At 47.5% G+C, this 20,300-nt stretch overlaps 1 protein-coding gene across 1 annotated transcript in view; it reads left to right on the forward strand.

The window, feature by feature from the left end:
• TMOD1 (tropomodulin 1) overlaps positions 1–20,300 on the forward strand; it is an 85,760-nt gene that overhangs the window by 43,115 nt on the left and 22,345 nt on the right. The window contains exons 4-7 of the mRNA XM_060609252.3: positions 5,404–5,523; positions 13,993–14,082; positions 15,007–15,137; positions 16,821–16,928. Of these exons, the coding sequence (XP_060465235.1) occupies positions 5,404–5,523; positions 13,993–14,082; positions 15,007–15,137; positions 16,821–16,928 (449 nt within the window). The remainder of the gene's footprint in view (positions 1–5,403; positions 5,524–13,992; positions 14,083–15,006; positions 15,138–16,820; positions 16,929–20,300) is intronic.

The following is a 20,300-nucleotide window of genomic DNA, read 5'->3' on the forward strand; positions in this document are numbered from 1 at the left end:
ACGTGGAGAGGATTGTGTGGTCTGAGGCACCCTGGAGGGGTGGCAGAGGAAGGAGGTCTTGACCCTAAGGGCCAAGTATACCCCCCTGAGAGTGAGGGCATGAGAGGTTTTTAAGCAAGGTGCTTGTGCTGTGAGGAGTGATTTCTGTGCAGCAAATAAAGATAATAGAATATCAGGATTTGCGGGGGACTTAAAACTCCCATTTTCCCACCTGTACATCTGAAAAATGGAGAACCTGGGCACCTGGGTGGCTCAGTCAGTTAAGCGTCTGACTCTTGATTTCAGCTCAGGTCATGATCTCATGGTTCATGAGTTCGGTCCCCATGTGGGGCTCCACAGAGCGCAGAGCTTGCTTGGGCTTCTCTCTCTCCCCCTCGGTCTCTGCCCCTCCCTTACTTGTTCTCACATGCATGCATTCTCTCTCTCTCTTTCTCCCTCTCTCTTTATCTCAACAAATAAATAAATAAACTTAAAAAGAAAGGAAACTGAGGCTGTGAGAGTCTGCAGCACAGCTGGGTGGACTGCTGGTGAGTCATTGTCCCCGTGCCCACCTCCCTCTGAGGGAAGGAGCTGGAGATTGGAGGTGGGGGTGGAGGGTGGGAAAGGGAATCTGGGCAAACCAATCCTGCTGCCCCTCCATGGAATGCTGGAATGGTATGGAGCCAGGAACAGCTCTCCAGACTCCCAGAGCCTGATTGCCTTCAGGAAAAAGTACACTGGCCCAAGGAAGGTACCTAGAATCTATTCTATTTCCATAGAATGACATGCCTAAGAGATTTATCATCATCACCACCACAACCAGCATCATCATCATAAAGTATTTACATGATGATTGTTGGAGTCTTTGTAGGCTGAGTAAGTACAGGTCTCAGTAGAGAGTGTGGGGAAGGAGACTTTCTGGCTGTAACAGGAAGACTTAGGGCCATGGTGTCCAGCCCTCACTGAGCATTTATTTACCCAACGCCGGGCCTAAAACCAGTCAAGGTTGAGGGGAAACAGCACCCCAGTCTCCACAAGACCCAACAGAATGTGGTAAGAGCCATAAAACGGTGCAAAGTCCTGAGGAACCTGGACTCTCATTCACTCTTACTCAAGTGGTGAGGATCAGAATAGAGCTTCATACACGATATCTTTAATGCAGAATTATATTGAGTTGTCCGTGCAGAATTAGATTTGACTGCCGAGGAAAAAAGTAAAATAAAATGAGACAGACTTAGATAAAGGTTTTTCTTTCGCTTAGCTGCAGGTTTAGGCATTCTGGGCTAGCAAGGCATCTTCCCTGGCATTAGCAATCAAGACCCTTTTCCAGTTTTTCATTCTGCCTTCCCTGCAATATGTCCTTGTGCTCATGGTCCATCTGGCTGCTGAAGTTCCAGTCATCACATCTGCATTCCAACTAGTAAGATGAAGGAAGGGAAGAAGTCCAAGTCCCTCTTGTGTCTTAGAGCCACTGCCCTTTCTGGAGGCACCTGCTGCCAGGGTGTGAGAAACCACAGGTCTTACACATTTATTGGATGACCATCCTACTCATTCCATCTGTCATTTTTACAGTAGATTTTCTTTTTAACCATTTTGTTTTCTTTGCATATTTTGCCCTTTTCCAGATCCACCTCTGGTGGAGGTTATGATGCATTTCCCCCCCAGATGACCTTGTTATATGTTCTGCTCAAATATGTAATTGATTTTTGCTATAAACAATTTAAACAATAAAGTAACTCAAAGTGATTCTCTCTACTGAGCGAATAGGCACTGATCCCATTTTAGTGAATATTCTTCTGGACTTTTCTCTCTGTGCTGCCCACCCCTCCCCACTGCTACCATTACAACCCTGGTCCAGGTCCCCATCATCTCTGGCCCTGACTATTGCAGGAGCCTCCTCACCAGCCCCTGGCTCCCATTCTTGCTTGTCCCCCTACTGGAGACTCTCCATCAATAGCCAAACTGAGCAGGGTTTTTTAAAAAATTGAGGTAAAATTCATATAACATAAAATTAAGCATTGTATATATTTTTAAGTTTATTTATTTATTTATTTTGAGAGAGTGAGAGAGAGAACGAACAAACAGGGGAGGGGTAGAGAGAGAAAAGAGAAAAAATCCCAAGCAGGTTCTGTGTTGACACAGGCTTGATCCCATGAACCACGAGATCATGACCTGAGCTGGAATCAAGAGTCAGATACTGAACTGACCGAGTTACCCAGGTGCCCCCAAAATTAACCTTTTTTTTTTTTAAAGCTGTTGAGGTTTTATTTCAAGTTTATTTATTTATTTGGAGACATAGAGAGAGTAGGGGAGGGAGGGAGGGAGGGAGGGAGGGAGGGAGAGAGAGAGAGAGAGAGAGAGAGAGAGAGAGAATCCCAAGCAGGCTCTGCACTGTCAGTGCAAAGCCCAACATGGGGCTCGAATTCACGAACTGTGAAAGCATGACCTGAGCCGAAGTCGGACGCTTAACCAGTTGAGCCACTCAGGCGCCCCCCACTAAATCAACCATTTTAAAGTGAACAATCCAGTGGCATTTATTACACCCACAATGCTGTGCAACCATCTCTATGTAGACCCAACACATTTTCATCACTCCAAAATAAAACCCTGTGCCCAATAAGCAGTTACTCCCCATTCTCTGCTCCCCCCAGCCCCTGGCAACCACCTGTCTATTTCTATGGATTTACCTATCCTGGATATTTCCTATGAATCAAATCATATTAATATGTGATTTTGTGTGTCTGGCTTCTTTCACACAGCATATTGTTTTTGAGACTCACTCATTCCCTTTTCTGACCGAATAATATTACACAATTTGTTTATCCATTCATCCACTGATGAACATTTCGGTTGTTTCCACTTTGGGGCTGTTGTGATTAGTGTTACTATGAACATTCCTGTACAGAAAATTGTTTGAGTACCTGTTTTCAGTTCTTTTGGGTTGATGTCTAGGAGTGGATTCCTGGATCACATGGTAATTCTATGTTTGCACCGTTTTACATGGCCACCAGCAACATACAGATCCTTGCCAACACTTGTCATTTTCCATTTTGGTTTTTGATTCTGGTTTTATTGTAGCTGTTCTTATGGGTGTGAAGTGGTATCTCATCGTTACTCGATCTGCATTTCCCTAAGGACCATTTATGTTAAGTATCTTTACAGGTACTTTTTGGCCATATGCACGTCCTCTTTGTAGAAATGTCTTTAAGTCCTCTGGGTTAAATTGGGTTGTTTTTGGTGTTAATTGTAAATTTTTTAAATATCTTCTAGATACTAGATGCTATCAAATATAGGATTTTTTTCACTTCCCTGATAATGTCCTTTGATGGACAAAAGTGGTAAATTTGGATCAAGTCCAGTTGATCTATTTTTTTCTTTTGTTGTCACATCTAAGAATATGTTACCAAGGTCTAAGGTCATGAGGATTTATGCCTATGTTTTCCTCTAAGAGTTTTATAGTTTTAAGTATTATGTTTGAGTCATTGATCCATTTTCAGTTCATTTTTGTATATGGTGTGAGATAGGGGTACAGCTTCATCCTTTGCATGCTGATGTCTGGCCCCATCACCACTTCTGGAAGAAACTGCTCTTTCCCCCATTGAACGGGCTTGTCATCCGTGTCAGAAGTCAATTTGCCATGGGTATATGGGTTCATTTTTGGACTCTCAATCCTATCCCATTGTTTGCATGTCTATCCTTGTCAGTGCCACATGGTTTAAATTCATAGTAAGTTTTGAGATAAGAGAGTCTGAGCCCTCCAGCTGTGTTTCCTTCAAGATTGTTTTGTATGTTTGGGACCTTTTGCGATTCCATATGAATTTGAGGATTGGCTTTTCTATTTTTGTAAAAATAAAAAAAGGCCTTTGGAATTTTGATAAGGGTTTCATTGAATCTGGAGATTGCTTTGGGCAATATTGCCATCTTAATATTGTCTCCCAATCCACGAACTCGGGATATTTTTCTATTTATTTAGGTTTTCTTTCCTTTCTTTCAGCAATGTTTTCTGGCATTCCATGCACAAATCCTTTAGATCCTTGGTCAAATTTATTTCTAAGCATTTTATTCATCTGGATGCTATTGTAGGTGAAATTGTTTTGCTAAATGCCCTTTCAGATTGCTCATCACCGCTGAGCAGAAACACCGCTCATTTGTGTGCATTGATCTTGTACCCTGTAAGGTAGCCCTAACAGTGTTTATTAGTCCTCAACAGTGTTTTGTTTAATCTTTAGGGTTTTCTACATATTAGATCATGTCATCTACAAACAGAGAGAACGTTACTTCTTCCTTTCCAGTCTGGATGCCATGTTTTTTCTTGTCCGTTTGCTCTGACTAGAACCTTCAGTGCAATGTTGAACGGTAGCAGTAAAGGCAGGCACCCTTGTCTTGCAACTGATTTTCAGGGCTCCTTTCCTCCGTCTGTCAGGTCCCAGCTCCTAGGCCATCATCTCAGTGAGGCCTGACCACCTACGCAAAAGAGCAGCGTCCTCCTCACCTGCACCCCAGCCTGGAGTTGCGTAGTCTTTTACTCTGCTTTATTTTCTTCCACAATGCCTAATACCGTGTGATATCTTTGCATGTTTATTTCTCACCTGTCTCCTTTCACTAAATTATAAATTGTTCAGTGCTGCCCCGCCCCTGACCCCTAGAAAGGTTCCTGGCACTCAGGAAGCATCCAATAAATATCTAGTGCATGCATGAATGAATGGATGGATGAATAGATAAAACGCAATTTTCTTACATGGAATTAAATTGCTCATGCTCTGTCACAGACTTGCTGTTTCACACATTATGTCTTAGGCATATCCTTCTTAGTGAGTGAACATCTCCACCATCCTTTATACTAACTGCAAGAACTCCATCATATGGACGCCCCAGCTTTCTTCAGCAATCCCTGTTAGTGGTCAGTAAAGTGACACACATCCTGGTGTGTGCCTTTTTGCTTCCTCGTCCAGTCATGCATCTGACACCTTAAAAAATATAATGTCGCATGAGGCAAGGATACCTTTTTGCTCCCTATTCTTTTAATAATCTGAATGCATTTTGTTTAGATATGCTTCTAAATTGTTCTCACATCAGACCCCTTGGGTAGGATACCCTAGACCCTGACAGTCTATAAAAGTTTTCTTTTGTATCTCTTTCCGACTTACAGGTTGTTTTCCCTAATGACCAATGTTTTCAATAGCAAGCAGTCTGGTCTGACCAAGTTTTAAAGTTATTCATTTCAAATGTGAGAGGTGCTCTGGTTGGAGATCTTTGATTCCTGTTCTCTGGGGAAGTTTGGCACTGGGTTCCCAAAGGGGAAACCTCAAGCGAGTCTCAGCACAGAGGGGTCCACAGGGTTGTGGGACAGTCCACCCGGCACCATCACCAGAGGATGCCCCAGCGCAGCCGCATGCCCTGTAACGGACACCCGTGTGTTTGCAGGAAAGGTCTGGGTCCCCAAGCAGAAGCCAATGGATCCCGTGCTGGAAAGTGTGACGCTGGAGCCAGAGCTGGAGGAAGCGTTGGCAAATGCCTCAGATGCAGAACTCTGTGACATTGCAGGTAACAGCCTTTCTGGAACCTTCCCCATGTCTTCTAGAAGGGTTTGACCTGCATCTGCAGAGAGCCTTGGACAGTTTATTTCACATGAACACACTCTCTGTTTCTACAAAGGACTAGAGGAGACCACGAGTATTAAGACAGGAACCCATTATCAAAACCAAAATGAGGAAAATAGAAATAAAACCACCCAAACCCATCACTCCGCAGATCCATGAGAACCCATCCCAGAGAGATATGGAAGCATCCCAGGGAAGGCCAAGCATAGGTCCTTTACCAGCCCCTGCATCAAATCCTGCCCAACCCCCACCTCCCCCCCCCCCCCCCCCACGGCCCAGGAAGAGAAAACAGAGGGGGACAGACAGAGGGTGCAGACCTCTCAAGTTTGGGAGGCTCACAAAGGCCTGGAGCAAAGTCATTTAACTTTACAACTTTGCATGGCTCAGAGAACCAGACTTTGGAAAGCCCGCCCCCGCATCACATATTTGTACAGCACCGTCCATCTCCACGTGTGTTTCCATATGATCTTCACAAACAACCCCTAAAGCTCCAGAAGGTGATTTGATATTCAGAGCCCTTCACCACGCTTGTCTCCTTATTACAGTCTAGTCCCTGCCCTGTGTGCCCTGAGTCCTAGCCCCACAGGGGATCGGACTCGGCAAACACCCTGCGGGCCCACCGCAGTTGTGCTCCCTGGCCTGGGGAGTAACAGGGGAGACTTGGGAGCTGCTAACTGCCTCCCAGATAATGACAGGAGGGTAGATGGGGTGAGAAGAGACTCGAGGCAAGTGGAAATGGGAAAGAAAGATAGAGAGTCAACTGTGACAATCTGGCTGTGACAGTGAGGTTGGGGGAGGAGTCAAGGAAGGTTCCAGATTTCTGGCTTCAGGGACTAAAGTGGATGCTGGTGCCATTAATAAAGGTGGGTGTATTAGTCTGCTCGGGCTGTGATGCAAAATACCACAGGTTGGGTGGCTTAAACAACAATTTATTTTCTCACAGTTCTGAAGGTTAGCAGTCCAAGGTGTTGGCAGATTTGGTTTCTCCTGAGCCCTCTCACCTTGGCTTGCAGGTGACCCCAGCTCATACTATGCTCTATTTGGGACCTTTGGAGTTTGAGGTCACCTAGGTGGGGACAGGTAGACTTGAAAGCCTTCCGTAATGCCGTAATGCCACGAGGAGGTCCTGTTGCAATCTTTGTGGTGTCATTAGCATGCGGATGTGGACCTCATTAGCATTGCCCAGCTCCAGGCAGAAAGCATGACTGAGTGGGGGCCTGGGGCTCTGGAGGCAAGTAGCCCTGGCTACCTTAGAAGCCTTTGACAGATGCGTGGAAATGGGGCAAAGCTAGTCACAATGGGGGTTGGCGAGAACTAGGGAGACAGAATGAGGGTTCGGGCTGGCTGGGAGACCCAGGGCTGTGTGAGGCCAGAGGTCAAGTGAGGCCGCAGTGCTAGGGGACTCGGCAGGCTGCAGCTGTCTTCTGCCTCCTCACACCCTCCGGCTCCTCGTGGGTGTTGTGCGTGAGTCTGGTGGCATTTGTGCTGGGGAACAGCAAGGGCGTGCCTCTCATCTGTAGCGGAACCATGAGGGGATGGGCAGTGAGAAGTCTCTGTATGCATGAGGGGTGACCCCGGTGGGTCTGGTGGCCAAAGCCAGGTTGCAGTGACCCGAGGAATGAATGATGGGGAGAGTCAACGTGTAGATTCTGAGTCCAAACAACCATTTCCTCAGGAGGCAGAACATTGAGGAAAGGACACAGGACAGTGGCTTGAAGGGCGTCAGGGCTGAGAGAGAAAGTACGCAATCGAGTACTGAGGCAGTGAGTATTTCACCCAGATGGAAACGGAACACTTAACTTGGGGAACTTAACTGGTTTGCTTTCCAGTTCAAGATTTGTTTTGTCAAAAGCCCCCAAAATCGGATTCGATTCCTCATTATGCTCATCTATTTCCAAGTTTTTCCATCTATTCCATCTATTTCCCCGATCGGGGGTCCCCCTGACTTCCAGTTAACCTGTGCAGCAGGGAGGTCCGGCATCTCCCCCACTGACTCACCCTGGAGCTGTTTTTATCCCAGTCTTTCCCCTCCGATCACCCTCCGTGATGTCACTGGCCTCATTAGGCAGCTCAGAGGGATTATCAAATGACTCCGCTGTCAGAACCGCCAGTTCCTGTGCCAAAATAGAACTGCAATATTGCTCTAAGTTTCTGTGTTGATTTCTTGAAACGATTTCTCTTTTATTTTTGTTGGCGTGGCTAATTATTATTATCTGCTCATGATACCATACCCTTCCGTTGTCCGGAGAGGAGATGGGGAGCTGTAAGTCAACACCAGTGTCAACTGGCTAACCTTGGGCGCCTGTCCCTGTACATCAGCCCTATGAAAGGCGGCAGTGTCTCTGGGGAAGGAAGGACTGAATATTTGTTGACCCCCCCACCCCATCCCTATACCCCAGGTGCTGTGGGGATTGCGTCTAATACCTCGCTGCGTTTATTGACCACAACAATCCTAAGAAGTAAGTTTTACTGTTGTCCCTGTTTGGTGGATGGAGAAAGGAGACACAGTGACATGAAATGCCTTGCCCGTGGGGCTTGAAATCAGGCAGCTTCATCCTGTTAGCAGCACCATCCAGCGCGACCTGGATGAAACCCTCCTCTGTAGGGGAGGTGGACACAGAGGAGGGGCAAGAGGGGCTACACGGCCAAGTCCCATGAAGCCGGCTTGTGGGGGCGGGCACATTAGAAAAGCCTCTATATGACACTTGAAGGCATGGACCCCTCAGGGTCAATGGGGCTGAGGGAAGTATTGGGAGAAGCCAGATGAAAGCAGGGGTTTAGGCAGAGAGGTGGTGGTGTTCAGAGGACAGGGGATATAGGAGGGAGGCTCCAGGTAGGTCCAAGGGCTAAGGTGGAGCCGGGAGCTGTGTCTGTGGTACTGCTGTTTCAAGTGCTGGATCAGAGGCCAAGAAATCAAGATGTCCAGAGGACAACAGGCATTCAGGCCTGAGGCACCAGAAAGCTGAGGGGCTTCGGGGAGACCGCTTTGCCAGGGGTCTAGTCAAAAACGCCACGGAAGGTGGAGGCAGGACCTTGTTGAGTGTCCAGTGCGGCAAACCCACTTTGGACTGATGCTGGGGGTTCAGCTCCTTTCTCAAAGATGGGGTTGCTGGAGCCATGGGTGCAGATGACTCAGCAGAGAAAGACAAGTAAGGAGATGAGGGCATGGGGTCTGCGGGGCATCTCTAGTCTTGGAGATTCCACCCCCAGGCAGAGCTTTCCATTAACTTAGTTTCTACTCACTCATTCACATACCCAGCAGTCATTTATCCAGGGTTTTCCCACGGTGTGCCAGGCCCTGGACGAACCCTGGTGAGAAGCGTAAGCAAACAGCTGGTTCTTGCCCTCGCGGAGCTGATGTTAAACAAATACTTAGGCCCCAAAGAAGTGACAGGTGAGAGTGAGTGTCGTACAGAAAAAGGACAGAGTGCAAGGAGGAGGCTTGGTTAGGTGGTGGGGCCAGGGGAGAGGAGGGGAGAGGCTGAAGCAGAGCCAGGAGCAGGGAGAGCAGGGGTGAACTAGGGGCAGTGGGGGAGATGTGTCCCAGGCTGGGACACAGCAGGAGAGAGAGAAGCTACCACCTCTCTGAGCTGGGGAAGCAGCAGGCCCGTCTGAATGGCTTGCCTGGTGCACATGCAGCAGGCTGGATGTTCGGCAGCGTCTGGATGATGTCACAGGACACCCAACACACGTGCCACGCTGACCCAGGTGTGGCGCGAGTAAGGCAGAGCCTGTGAGCTCGCACGTGTCCGTTTGTTTTCTTGCCTGTGAACCATTCATGCATTCGTTCATTCACACACTGAGTCGACGTGCATGATCAAGCTGCCGTTTGCTAGGATGAATCAGAAAGAGGCTCTGCCCTTGGGGGACCCAGGATGTGATGAGCACAGACCAGAAACATAAATTTCAACAAGAGAGGTGTTACCACAGGGTGCTGAGCAGCTGGCAGTGCTAAGTTCTTGGCGTGTGGCGTTGGGTTGTAGCTCAGAGGCCACTGGGAGTCAGCTGCAAGCACTTGGCATTATCAGTGCCTCCCCTCCCCAGTCAGGGATGTGATCCTGGCTCACCTTTAGGGATCCTTCAGGTGGGGCAGGACCCAAAAAGGAATTGGGGTAAGAGACCCACCCTTCAGAAGGGCCAGTCCCAAGCCACCCCCCCTCCACGGGCAGTTGGCACCCCCAGCTCAGAGATAGTCTTCGCCGGCCCCCCACCCCCCACCCCCCTCCACCCCGCCTTCTGGGGTACTCTCATGTCCTTAGGCACCAGGTTTCCTCACATTCTGTGAGGGTCAGGGTGTGGCTTATCCAGGAGCAGTTTAACCACACCCAAGTCCTGGGTCAGGCTTCTTCCATCTGTTTCTAAGATGCAGGAAAACACCTTCCTGCTGTCAGCCCAGAGCCAGACAAGCGGTTGGCAGCTGGAGAGGCCCAGGATGTGTGCTGCGATCTCTCTCATCCTAAATGGAATTACAACTGAGTGAGCCCTGCCAAGGCAGAAGAGGAAAGAGAACTCGATGTTCTTTTTCAGAGTTCAAAAATAGTCCTTTTTGAGTTTTGAGGAAGATCTGGTCTTTAAAAAAAAAAAAAAAAATCAAGTTCCCCAGTGCTAAATTCAGCCTTGCCAATATCTACAAAGAATGAAGCAGCAGGCAATGTTGATGTGCTATTTTCCTCCATCATTCACTTCTTGTGACATGAGTGTGCAAAATCAAGCAGGGGGATAATCACCATTTGGTGCCTAGGGCAGGCCGAAGGGATCAGAGCCACCAAGCCTTCTGCTCAGCAATGGAGATTTTGCTTCACCCCTCCCTGCTCCTTCCTCTGTCCCTCCCCCATCCCTTCCTCCCTCCCTCCCTCCCTCCTTCTTTCCTCCCTCCCTTCTTCCTTCCTTCCTTCCCTCCTTCCCTTCCTTCCTTCTTGGAAACCTAATTTCCTCTGAACTGCAAAATGGTTTTATTTCTTCTGAGGACTGCTATTGACATATATATCACCTCCTAGAATACATGTTATCTGTCCTTAGAATTCTGACATGGAGGGGAAATTTTAGAACTTTGGAACTGCTGATGACCTAGTTGGTGGAGGAGTGGGTGGGACTACTCAGTCAGAAGCCGGGAGGGTCCTTACCAAATAGGCTTTGACAAACTGTTTCCCTCTTGAGCCTGCTGGAAAAGCGTGGGGCCACCCACCCTGGGTGCTTGCTGTAAAAATCAAACAGGAGAGAAAGATGAGATGTTGTGTGGCTGTTAAGTCCTATGTGAAGGTAAGAGATTAGCATTCAAACATAGTCCCCTTTACAGGTGAGAAAACTGAGGCCCAAAAAGTAGAAGTGTCCTGGACAAGATTACCCAGCAAATGAGTGCCAAAGGCCCAGCCTGGAGCCCGGGTCTCTTGCCTCTGTCCCCTGGCACTTCCTTGTAACCTTCCTGCCCCCTTTCTGGACCATTACAGGAAGCTGGCATGGAGTGCAAAGTGCATTTTCCGTTTCCCACCACTCTATACCTCTCAGCAAGACCAGCCAGCCATGTGAGGTTACATCTGTCCTGTGATTCTTAGCAAACTTTCCAAACTGTTTTCCCAAACCGGGGTCCCAGCAGCAGCCCAGAACCATCATGAGCTTCCCCCACATCCCATGGGAGTTGGAAAAGCAGCTCCAGAAGGTGGCTTCAGGTGATCCGACCCCCTGCCGCTGACTCAGGCCTTGGCCCCCACTGCCCTCGTAGAAGCAGCCTAAATTAAAGCCCAGAAAGCTCTAAAAAATGCAGATGCCTCTCTTCCTACTCGTTCTCCTCAGTGACGAGCAGGAGAATCTAATTTTAGCAGAGAAGACTCTTAGAATGTGAGAAACAGAAGGGCTTTGAGATCCTCTCATCCTGTGGTTCTCAGCCCCCACTGAGCATCAAATTATGCAAGGAGACTAAAAATATATCTACAGAGATTCAGATCAGCTGGACCAGGAGGAGCACCAATATCGTCTTGAAGCTCCCAGGCGATTTGTAAGTGCAGCCAGGATAGAGAACCAGTGGTCCTACCTCACCCCTCATTGTACAGAGGAGGCTGAAGCCCAGAGAGGGCTTGGGACCTTTGCCCAAAGTCACACAGAATCAGGGGCATAGTCAGGACCGGAACTTGGGTCTCCTGACCCTTCACCAAGGGCTCTCATGCTGTCTCTCTCACTAGAAAGAAGGTATGTCTAATGAAGTAGCTGGGGGAATTTAAAAAAAAAATCAAATATTTATCAAATACTGTATTCTGGAGGAGCAGAAGGGAGATAATATTCTTCCCTGACTTCTAGAAACCCAAAGTCCAGTAGAGGAAGCGTGCACACACCCGGCTATCTCTAAAGCTGTGTAGACTACACTGTGATAAGGACACTGGGTGCTGCGGGAGAACTAGAGAGGGCAAGCGAGGAATCCAGGAAGCCTTCCTGAGGGAAGAAGTGTTATTCCAAGTCTTAAAGGAGGAGAAGGTAGAGTTGTGAGGTCAAATACAGGATGCTGTGCTGGATTTGAATTTCAGATACACAATGAAATCAGTTTTAAATAGAAGTAGATTCCAAATACTGAATGGGACATACTTGTACTAAAATATTATTTATTGCTTATCTGAAATTCCAATTCAACTGGGTGTCCTGTATTTTTATTTGCTAAATCTAGCAACTCTACTGGGGGCATTTCAGCTGTGCACATGGCACATGGAGAGAGAATTGCCAGTAGAGGGGACGGCATTGGCAGAAGCAGGAGAATCTTCTGAGCTGTGACCATTTGTGTCACCAAAGCAGAAAGAGTGTGGGCGAGGGACAAGGCCATTGAAGTTGCCAGCCCAGGGAGAGCCAGTGAAGCCAGGCTCTGGTGTCACAGGCCACCATCCTCCCACCCGGTGGCTGCAAAGCCTCATGGTCCCCGTGTCCTTCCCTCCCTCTGTAGTCCATCCTCCACACACAGCCAGAGTAACACTCCAGAACCCAAGTCGGGCTGTCTCAGTGCCTGCCAAGACCTCCCCCCAAGTGGCTTCCAGGCCACACCTAGGGAAAGACCTCCAAACTCCTTACCTCACCCTAGAAGATGCCACAGGATCCGACCTTTGCCTGTTTGAATTAAATCTCCTCCATAGGGTTGTTGTGAGGATTCAGGGGGATGGTTTCAGGCAGTTTTCAAGCTTGGGCTGCCCACTGAAACCACCTAGGGAGCCTTGAAAAAGGCAGATGCCTGGCCTCACCCCTAGGGACTGTGGTTTAATTGGTCTGGGGTAAGCCGGGGCATCAGGAGTTTCCAAAGATTCCCCAGTGATTCCAATGTGCAACGAAAGTGAGAGTCACTGGGGTACGATGTATTCTCTGACCCAGAGCAAGTGCTTAATGAGTGGGGGTGTGCTGTGGTTCAACACGTGTCCGACTCAGCTCTGTCCATCTTCTGCTTCCCCTTCCCTTCCTAGCCTTCCAGTCCGTGAGCTTGAGGGCTTTCCCACCATCCCCTCTGCCTGCCCAGAATGTTCTGCCTCCCTTCTCTTAACTTGGCCAACACTACACATCCCTCCTATTCCAAATCCCTCTGCTCTTTTCTCCCCAGAACACCCTGAACTTTTCCTTTACAACACGTATAGTCTGTGCTTATGTTTTCAATCGTGTGGGTACCTGCCCAGCATCTCTCTCCCCTGACAGACTCTGTGTTCCCTGCTGTGTCCCCCCGCCCCGCTCTTCCCCCATCTCCCCCACTCCCCTACTCCCTCTACCACCACCCCACCCACAGCTGGCCCGGGAAGCAGCTACTTGATAAATGTTGAACAAACAAATGGATGAAAGCCCGACTGAGCACAGGAGTGATGTTTTCAGATCTGCATTTCCAGAAAGATCTTTCTGGCTGCTCTGTGCTGAATGCTGGTGGGGGGAGGGTAGGAAGAGACTGGGGCCAGGACAGCAGTGATTACACAGTTGTGATAATACAGCCACAAAATGGTGGGGCCTCAATCAGAAGAGAGGTGATGGAGTGAGAGGTGGGACAGATGAGAGACAGTTCTTAAGAGGGAAGGGACTGGGGGGGTGGGGGGTGGGGCGTGCCATGTCACTGAGGTTCTACCCTGAGGGGACAGGCGGGATGACAAGATGGAAGGTGATCCAAAGGAAGGGTCTGCTTCCGGGAAAGATGAGTTCTGTCTCGGCCAGGTTGGACTGGCTGTGCCAGTGGGCCATCAGGGGACACCGAGGAACCTGAGGCCTGGGTTAGAGGAGTCTCAGCTGAGTGTAGAGATGTGAGAGTCACGTAAACAGAGATGAGAACAAAAATCCAATAAAACGTAAAGTCATGCGCGTGTTCCTTGCCACTTCCGTGAGCACATCTTGCTGGGGTGTGGAGTGTCTGTGCTCAGGAGGCCCTTCTGTCCGAGAGAGGCGAGTCACGGGCCTCCCCCTGTCCCCGCAGCCATCCTGGGCATGCACACGCTCATGAGCAACCAGCAGTACTACCAGGCCCTCGGCAGCAGCTCCATCGTGAACAAGGAGGGACTCAACAGTGAGTACACGGCCCTGACCGCCGGCTTTGGCACCCCTGCCCTGCTCCCAGCGAGGACACCTTGGACACGAAGGTGCCCCCATGCTTCTTGCTTCCGCGGTCCCCTCCTGCTCTCTGGCTCATTGCAGAAGTTTTAAGTTTTGATGTAAGCCCAGTCTGTCCACCTTTTCCCTTGCTGGGATTTATGTCTCGTTTATGTAGGACTCCTCCATCCCAGTATTATAAAAAACATCCTCCTGTATTTTCTCCTGGGAGTTTTAGAGGTTTGCTTCTCGTTTCCAACTTCTTACGCCCCCTGCGCTTCGTGTACGTGTGTGGCGTGAAGATGCGCTCAAACTGTCACTTTTTAACGGCTGTCCGGCTGTACCCACACTGTTCTTTGCCAAGTTCATTCCTTCATCACCAGCTTGGGACTCTGTCATGATGGTGAATGTCTACATACCCACACCAGTCTGTCTCCGGGTGCCTCTTTTGTCCCCTGAGTCCCCTTGGCCTTTCCTGTGCCAATATTGCATTGTCTTACTTGCCCCACTGCACCGTTCCAAGCTGGCATTTGGGCTCCCAAAACAAATGAGGGTGTCAAGAGAATAACGACCCTCCCTCTGGAAAGCTCACGTATTTCTTTCACACTCAGTGAGGTAGTGACTGTCCACACTCACGGTGGAGGACACGGAGGCTCTGAGGATTTGAGTAATTCACCCAGTTCTTGCAGGATGGCAGAGGCAGAGCCCAAGTAGGGCCAAGACCAACCGGCCCCTGCATGGCTTCTCCCCAGTGCACCGCCCCTCCTGGCAGCCCCTGGGAATGCACAGCCTTCTCTTGTCTCTGAACTTGGCCGCTGCTTCCTTCTGAAGTGCCCTCGTGTGGACGGAAAGGGTCCCCGTGCTTCTGTGAGCCACCTGTCTCTTGTGTCCGTCACTCTAGGTGTGATCAAACCTACACAATACAAGCCTGTGCCCGATGAAGAGCCAAATTCAACAGATGTAGAGGAGACTCTGGAGCGGATAAAGAACAACGACCCCAAGCTTGAGGAGGTCAACCTCAACAACATCCGGGTAGAGTCCTTTTTATTTCACTTCTCCTGGGGTGGGTGGGAGGAGCTATGTCCGTGTCACTGCAATGCATGTGGCCCGTGCTTGGCTGTGTGAGGACAACAGGGTCCTGTTTGGGTTCTGGGTGCTTCTGGATCAAGAAAAGGACAAAACCCTTAAAAGGCCCGGGCAGTGTAAACAAACGCGTCATATAGTCCTGGTTTCTTCTGAGGACCGACATCAGGCCCAGGTGTTCACCACGGGTCAACACAGCTTCGATTCTGGAAACCTGCCATGTCATACAAAACACTGAGAGCTTCTCCGAGCTAAAATATTAATTCAGACACAGCCGACTGCAGGAGATCTCAAGGCTGGAAAAGGCCCGTGCCCAGCAGGCTCGTGGGGTAACACAGCCCTGGGAGGGGCCTACCCCTGAACCATCACTGCTATATCATACACACAGTCAGCCTCATTCTGTAGCCCAGGCAGGGAGATGTCGGCCCATATGTGTCCGATGTTTCCTGTGTGACCACCAAGGGCAGAGGAGGGTCAGATGGACAAGCACTCCTATCCTGGACAGGCTGCAGGAGGCATTTCAGAAGCAGGCCCAGCTGCCTGCCCACCTGCTCAGCCCGGCGGCCAGCGGAATTAGTTCTGGGACGGTGTGGGGTAAGGCAAGGAGTGGGCCCCCCCACTCCCCGGCTCCTCTTTCCTTTCTTCTCCACTTTCTTTTAAGTGGCTGCCAGCTCCAAAGGCACAATCTGATTGGAAACCTGCACCCACAGTGTTCTCCTCCACCTGGCCTCCCTAGGCTCTGCTCCCACGGGGAGCTAACGTGACACTCTGAAATGAGAGATCCGTGAAAGCACAGCCAGGTTTTCTCTCCGGGGCCGCCATTGTCTGCCATGTGCCCAGTGGGAGACACTGGTACAATTCAGAACCGTATACCCTGGCAGGGAACACTGGCTTGGAGCAGTGTAGTGGCCGTGGCTCTGTGCCTTCACCCTGGCGGCTCAGGCTCGTCCCTCCCCACCCTCATTTTCCCCTCTGCATGTGAGAAAGTTGGACTAGCTGAGTGGTTTTCACCTGAGGAGATTAAAAAATATGTACCAACTCCCACCCCCACTGAGATTCTGATCTTATTGGTCTGCTTCAGACCCAAGCAACAGCATCTTATTAAAGTTCCTTGGGAGCCTCTGGTGTGCGTTAGGACTGAGACCCTCCGGGACAGATGTCTCTTACAGATCATCTAGGGCAATGCCCAACCCCTGCCACCACCCCGCCACCTTTGTTTTCCAGAAACAGGCCCAGAGTGGGGAAGAGACTTCCCTCAGAGTCACAGAGTGAGTCAGAAACATTGCCAGTCACCCTGACAGAGGCTGAGGCCCTGTCCACTCCCACACCCTAGACCTGAACTCTTGGCACAACGCTCCTCTGCATCCTCTGCCTTGATTTTCCCTTCTCTGGTCTCTGCCTGCACAGATGGTTGTGAAAACTTCAGGGAGGATTTTCTCAATCTGATGACCAGAAAGTTCTCCCCAGATCTCACCCATTTGGGGCAAAGCCAGAACCCTTTGGCCATTCAGCTGTTTGGTCAGAGACTTGCTAACAATCAGGCTGCATGTGTGAGAGGGTTACTGCCCCATCTGTCTGCCCGACCTGACCCCGGTGGGGGCTGCTCGTTACTGTCTGCCTTTCTCTCTGCAGAATATCCCTATACCCACTCTCAAGGCTTATGCAGAAGCCCTGAAAGAGAACTCCTATGTGAAGAAGTTCAGCATTGTGGGAACACGGAGCAATGACCCTGTGGCGTATGTATGTACCTTTCTGTCCTGCTGCATTGAGAGTGGGGGGGCCACAGAAACAGAAGGGTTGATGCTCGTGGCCTCAGGGCTGGCCCAACCCCACTGAGGAAGGACCCAGCGTAGTGTGAGGAAAGGCACTGGGCTAAGAGACAGGAGAGGATGTGGACACAACGGCCGTTAACCCGACAACATCTGTACATCATCCTAGTTGATATCTACAACCACCCCTGATCCCGGGGGTGCAGGTGTCCCCACTTTGCAGATGAAGAACCTGCGGTGCAGGGAGTCCAGGCATTTTGCTTTGTCCAAAGTTAGCAGCAAGTGAGAGGTGGAGCTGAGATTTAAATGCCAGTAATGTTGACTCTACAGCAGGTCTGTCTCCACTCAGCACATCACATTTGGACAGGGGCCTGCCCTTCTCTGGGCTTCAGTTTCTCTATATCTAAAATCATTTTAAATGTTTATTCATTTTTGAGAGAGAGAGAGAGACAGAGTGCGAGTGGGGACGGGCAGAGAGAGGGAGACACCGAATCCGAAGCAGGCTTCAGGCTCCCAGCTGTCAGCACAGACCCTGACGCGGGGCTCGAACCCACGAACCGCGAGATCATGACCTGAGCCGAAGTCAGACGCTCAACCTTCTGAACCACCCAGGCACCCCCAAAATCATTTTCTTAATCTGTGGGTCCTGATGATCAATTCTATTTGTTTTTTACCTAATGATCAAATTAAGTTGTACTTATTATAAAGTAGCCATCGATTCCTTTTTGTTTAAATATTCAAACCTATTTATTGAGAGTCTGTCTGTGTCCAGCACTGAATTAGGTTCTGAAAATACAACTGTGACTGAGACAGTCATACTCCCACTTCCATGAACATAATGGTCCATTTGGCCATGCAGACAATGAAAGGATGACAGGGCAGTGTGATTATTACAACACTCATAGCAGGTTAAAAGTGCAAGAATTAGCTTACCCTGGGTGGTAATTAATCATTTAGTAGCAATCAGTTTGTTAATATCCACAAAATAACTTGTGAGAATTTTGATTAAGGTTGCATTGAATTTGTAGATCAAGTGAGAAAAAACTGATTTCTTGACAATATTGAGCCTTCTTATTCATGAACATGGAATATCTATTTATTTAGTTCTTTGACTTCATACATCAGAGTTTCAGAGTTTTCCTCATATAGATCTCCTACATATTTTGTTAGCTTTATACCTAAGTGTTTTGCTTTTGAGAGTACTAATATCAATGGAATTGTGTTTTTAATTTCCTATTCCACTTGTTCCTTCCTGGAATATAGGAAAGTGGTTGATTTTTGAATAGCAACCTTGCATACTGCAGCCTTGCTGTAATCACTTATTAGTTCCAGGAGGGGTTTTTTGTCAGTTCTTTCGGATTTTCTACATAGACAATCATATCTGTTGCAAACAAAGACCATTTTATTTCTTTCTTCCCAATATATATACATTTATTTCCTTTTCCTGCCTTACTACATTAGCTAGAATGTCTATTCTGATTTGAAAAGGAGTGGTGAGAGGGTTCATCCTTGCCTTGTACCTAATCTTAGTAATAACATTACCAGTTTCTCACCATTAAGCATGATATTAACTGTAGATTTTGTATAGATATTTTTTACCAAGTTGAGGAAGTTCCTATCTATTTCTAATTTACTTAGAATTTTTATTATGAATGGGTACTGGGTTTTGTCAAATGCTTTATCTGCATCTGTTGGTATGACCATGTGATTTTTCTTTATTAGCTGGTTGATGTGATGAGCTACATTAATTGATTTTCAAATGTTGAACCAGCCTGTTGCATACCTGAGACAAATCCCACTTGCCATGGTGTATAATCTTTTTATACATTGTTGGATTCAATTTGCTATATTTTTGAGGATTTTTACATTTATGTTCATGAGAGATATCGTTTTCTTGTACCGTCTTTGTCTGGGTTTGGTATTAGGATAATGTTGGCCCCAGAGTATGAGTTAGAAGTATTCCCTCCGCTTCCATTCTCTGAAAGAGACTGTGGAAAATTGGTATCATTTCTTCCTTAAATTCACCAATGAACCCATGTGGGCCTGGTGCTTTCTGTTTTGGAAGGTTACTTATTCATTATTGATTCTATTTCTTTAATAGGTAATGGCCTATTCAAATTGTCTATTTCTTCTTATGTGAGCTTTGGCAAATTGTTTCTTTCAGGGAATTGGTCCATTTTATCCAGGTTATCAAATTTGTGAACATAAGAAGTGTTCATATCCCTTTATTATCCTTTCAATTTCCACAAGATCTGTAGGAATGGGCCTCTTTGATTTCTGATATTAGTAATTTGTGTTCTTTCTCTCTCTCTCTTTTTTTCTTAGTCTGGCTCGAGGTTTATCAGTTTAATTGATCTTTTTTCAGAATTAGCATTTTACTTCATTGATTTTTCTCTATTAATTTTCTGTTTTCAGTATCATTGATTTCTGCTCTAATTCTTACTTGTTTTTTTCTGCTTACTTAGTATTTAATTTGCCCTTATTTTTTTTAATTTTCTAAAATGAAAATTTAGATTATTGAATTTAGATTTTTTTTAACATGCGCATGCTTTCACTACATTCCACAAACTTTATAAGTTATGTTTTCACTTTAATTTAGCTCAAAAACTTTTTAGTGTTTCTTAAATTTTGCCCCATGTGTTATTTAAAAATGTGTTGTTTAATTGCCACGTATTTGGGGACTTTCAAAGTTATCTTTCTGTTGCTGATTTCTAGTTCAATTCTCTTGAGCTCTGAGAGTAGACATTGTATGATTTCTGTTCCTTTAAATTTGTTAAGGTATGTTTCATGGCCCAGAATGTGTCTGTCTTGGTGAATGTTCCATGCAAACTTGAGAAGAAAGTGCATTCTGCTCTTGTGGGATGAAGTAGTCTATAGATGTCACTTCTATCCAGTCGATTGATGGTGTTGTTGAGTTCGATTATGCCCTGACTGATTTTTGGCCTTCTGGATCTTTCCATTTCTGACAGAAGGCTATTGAAATCTCCAACTCTACCAGCAATTCATCTGTTTTCTCCTTGCAGTTCTATCAGCTTTTGCCTCCTGTAGCTTGACACTCTGTTGTTAGCACATATACAGTAAGGATTGTTATGTCTTCTTGGAGAATTGACCCCTTTATCGTTCTGTAATGCCCTTCTTTAACCCTAATAACTTTCCTTGCTTTGAAGTCTATTTAGTAGCAATCAATTATTTTTTTAAATCAATTAATTTTTAATTGAAATATAATTAATGTTATAATCATTTCAGGTGTTTGATATAATGATTCAACAATTCTGTACATTTCTCAGTGCTCATTAAGATAAGTGTACTCTTGGGGTGCCTGGTGGCTCAGTCAGTTAAACCT

Source organism: Panthera onca, chromosome D4 (assembly GCF_046562875.1).
Source record: "Panthera onca isolate mPanOnc1 chromosome D4, mPanOnc1 haplotype 2, whole genome shotgun sequence".
Classification (NCBI taxonomy): Eukaryota; Metazoa; Chordata; class Mammalia; order Carnivora; family Felidae; genus Panthera; species Panthera onca.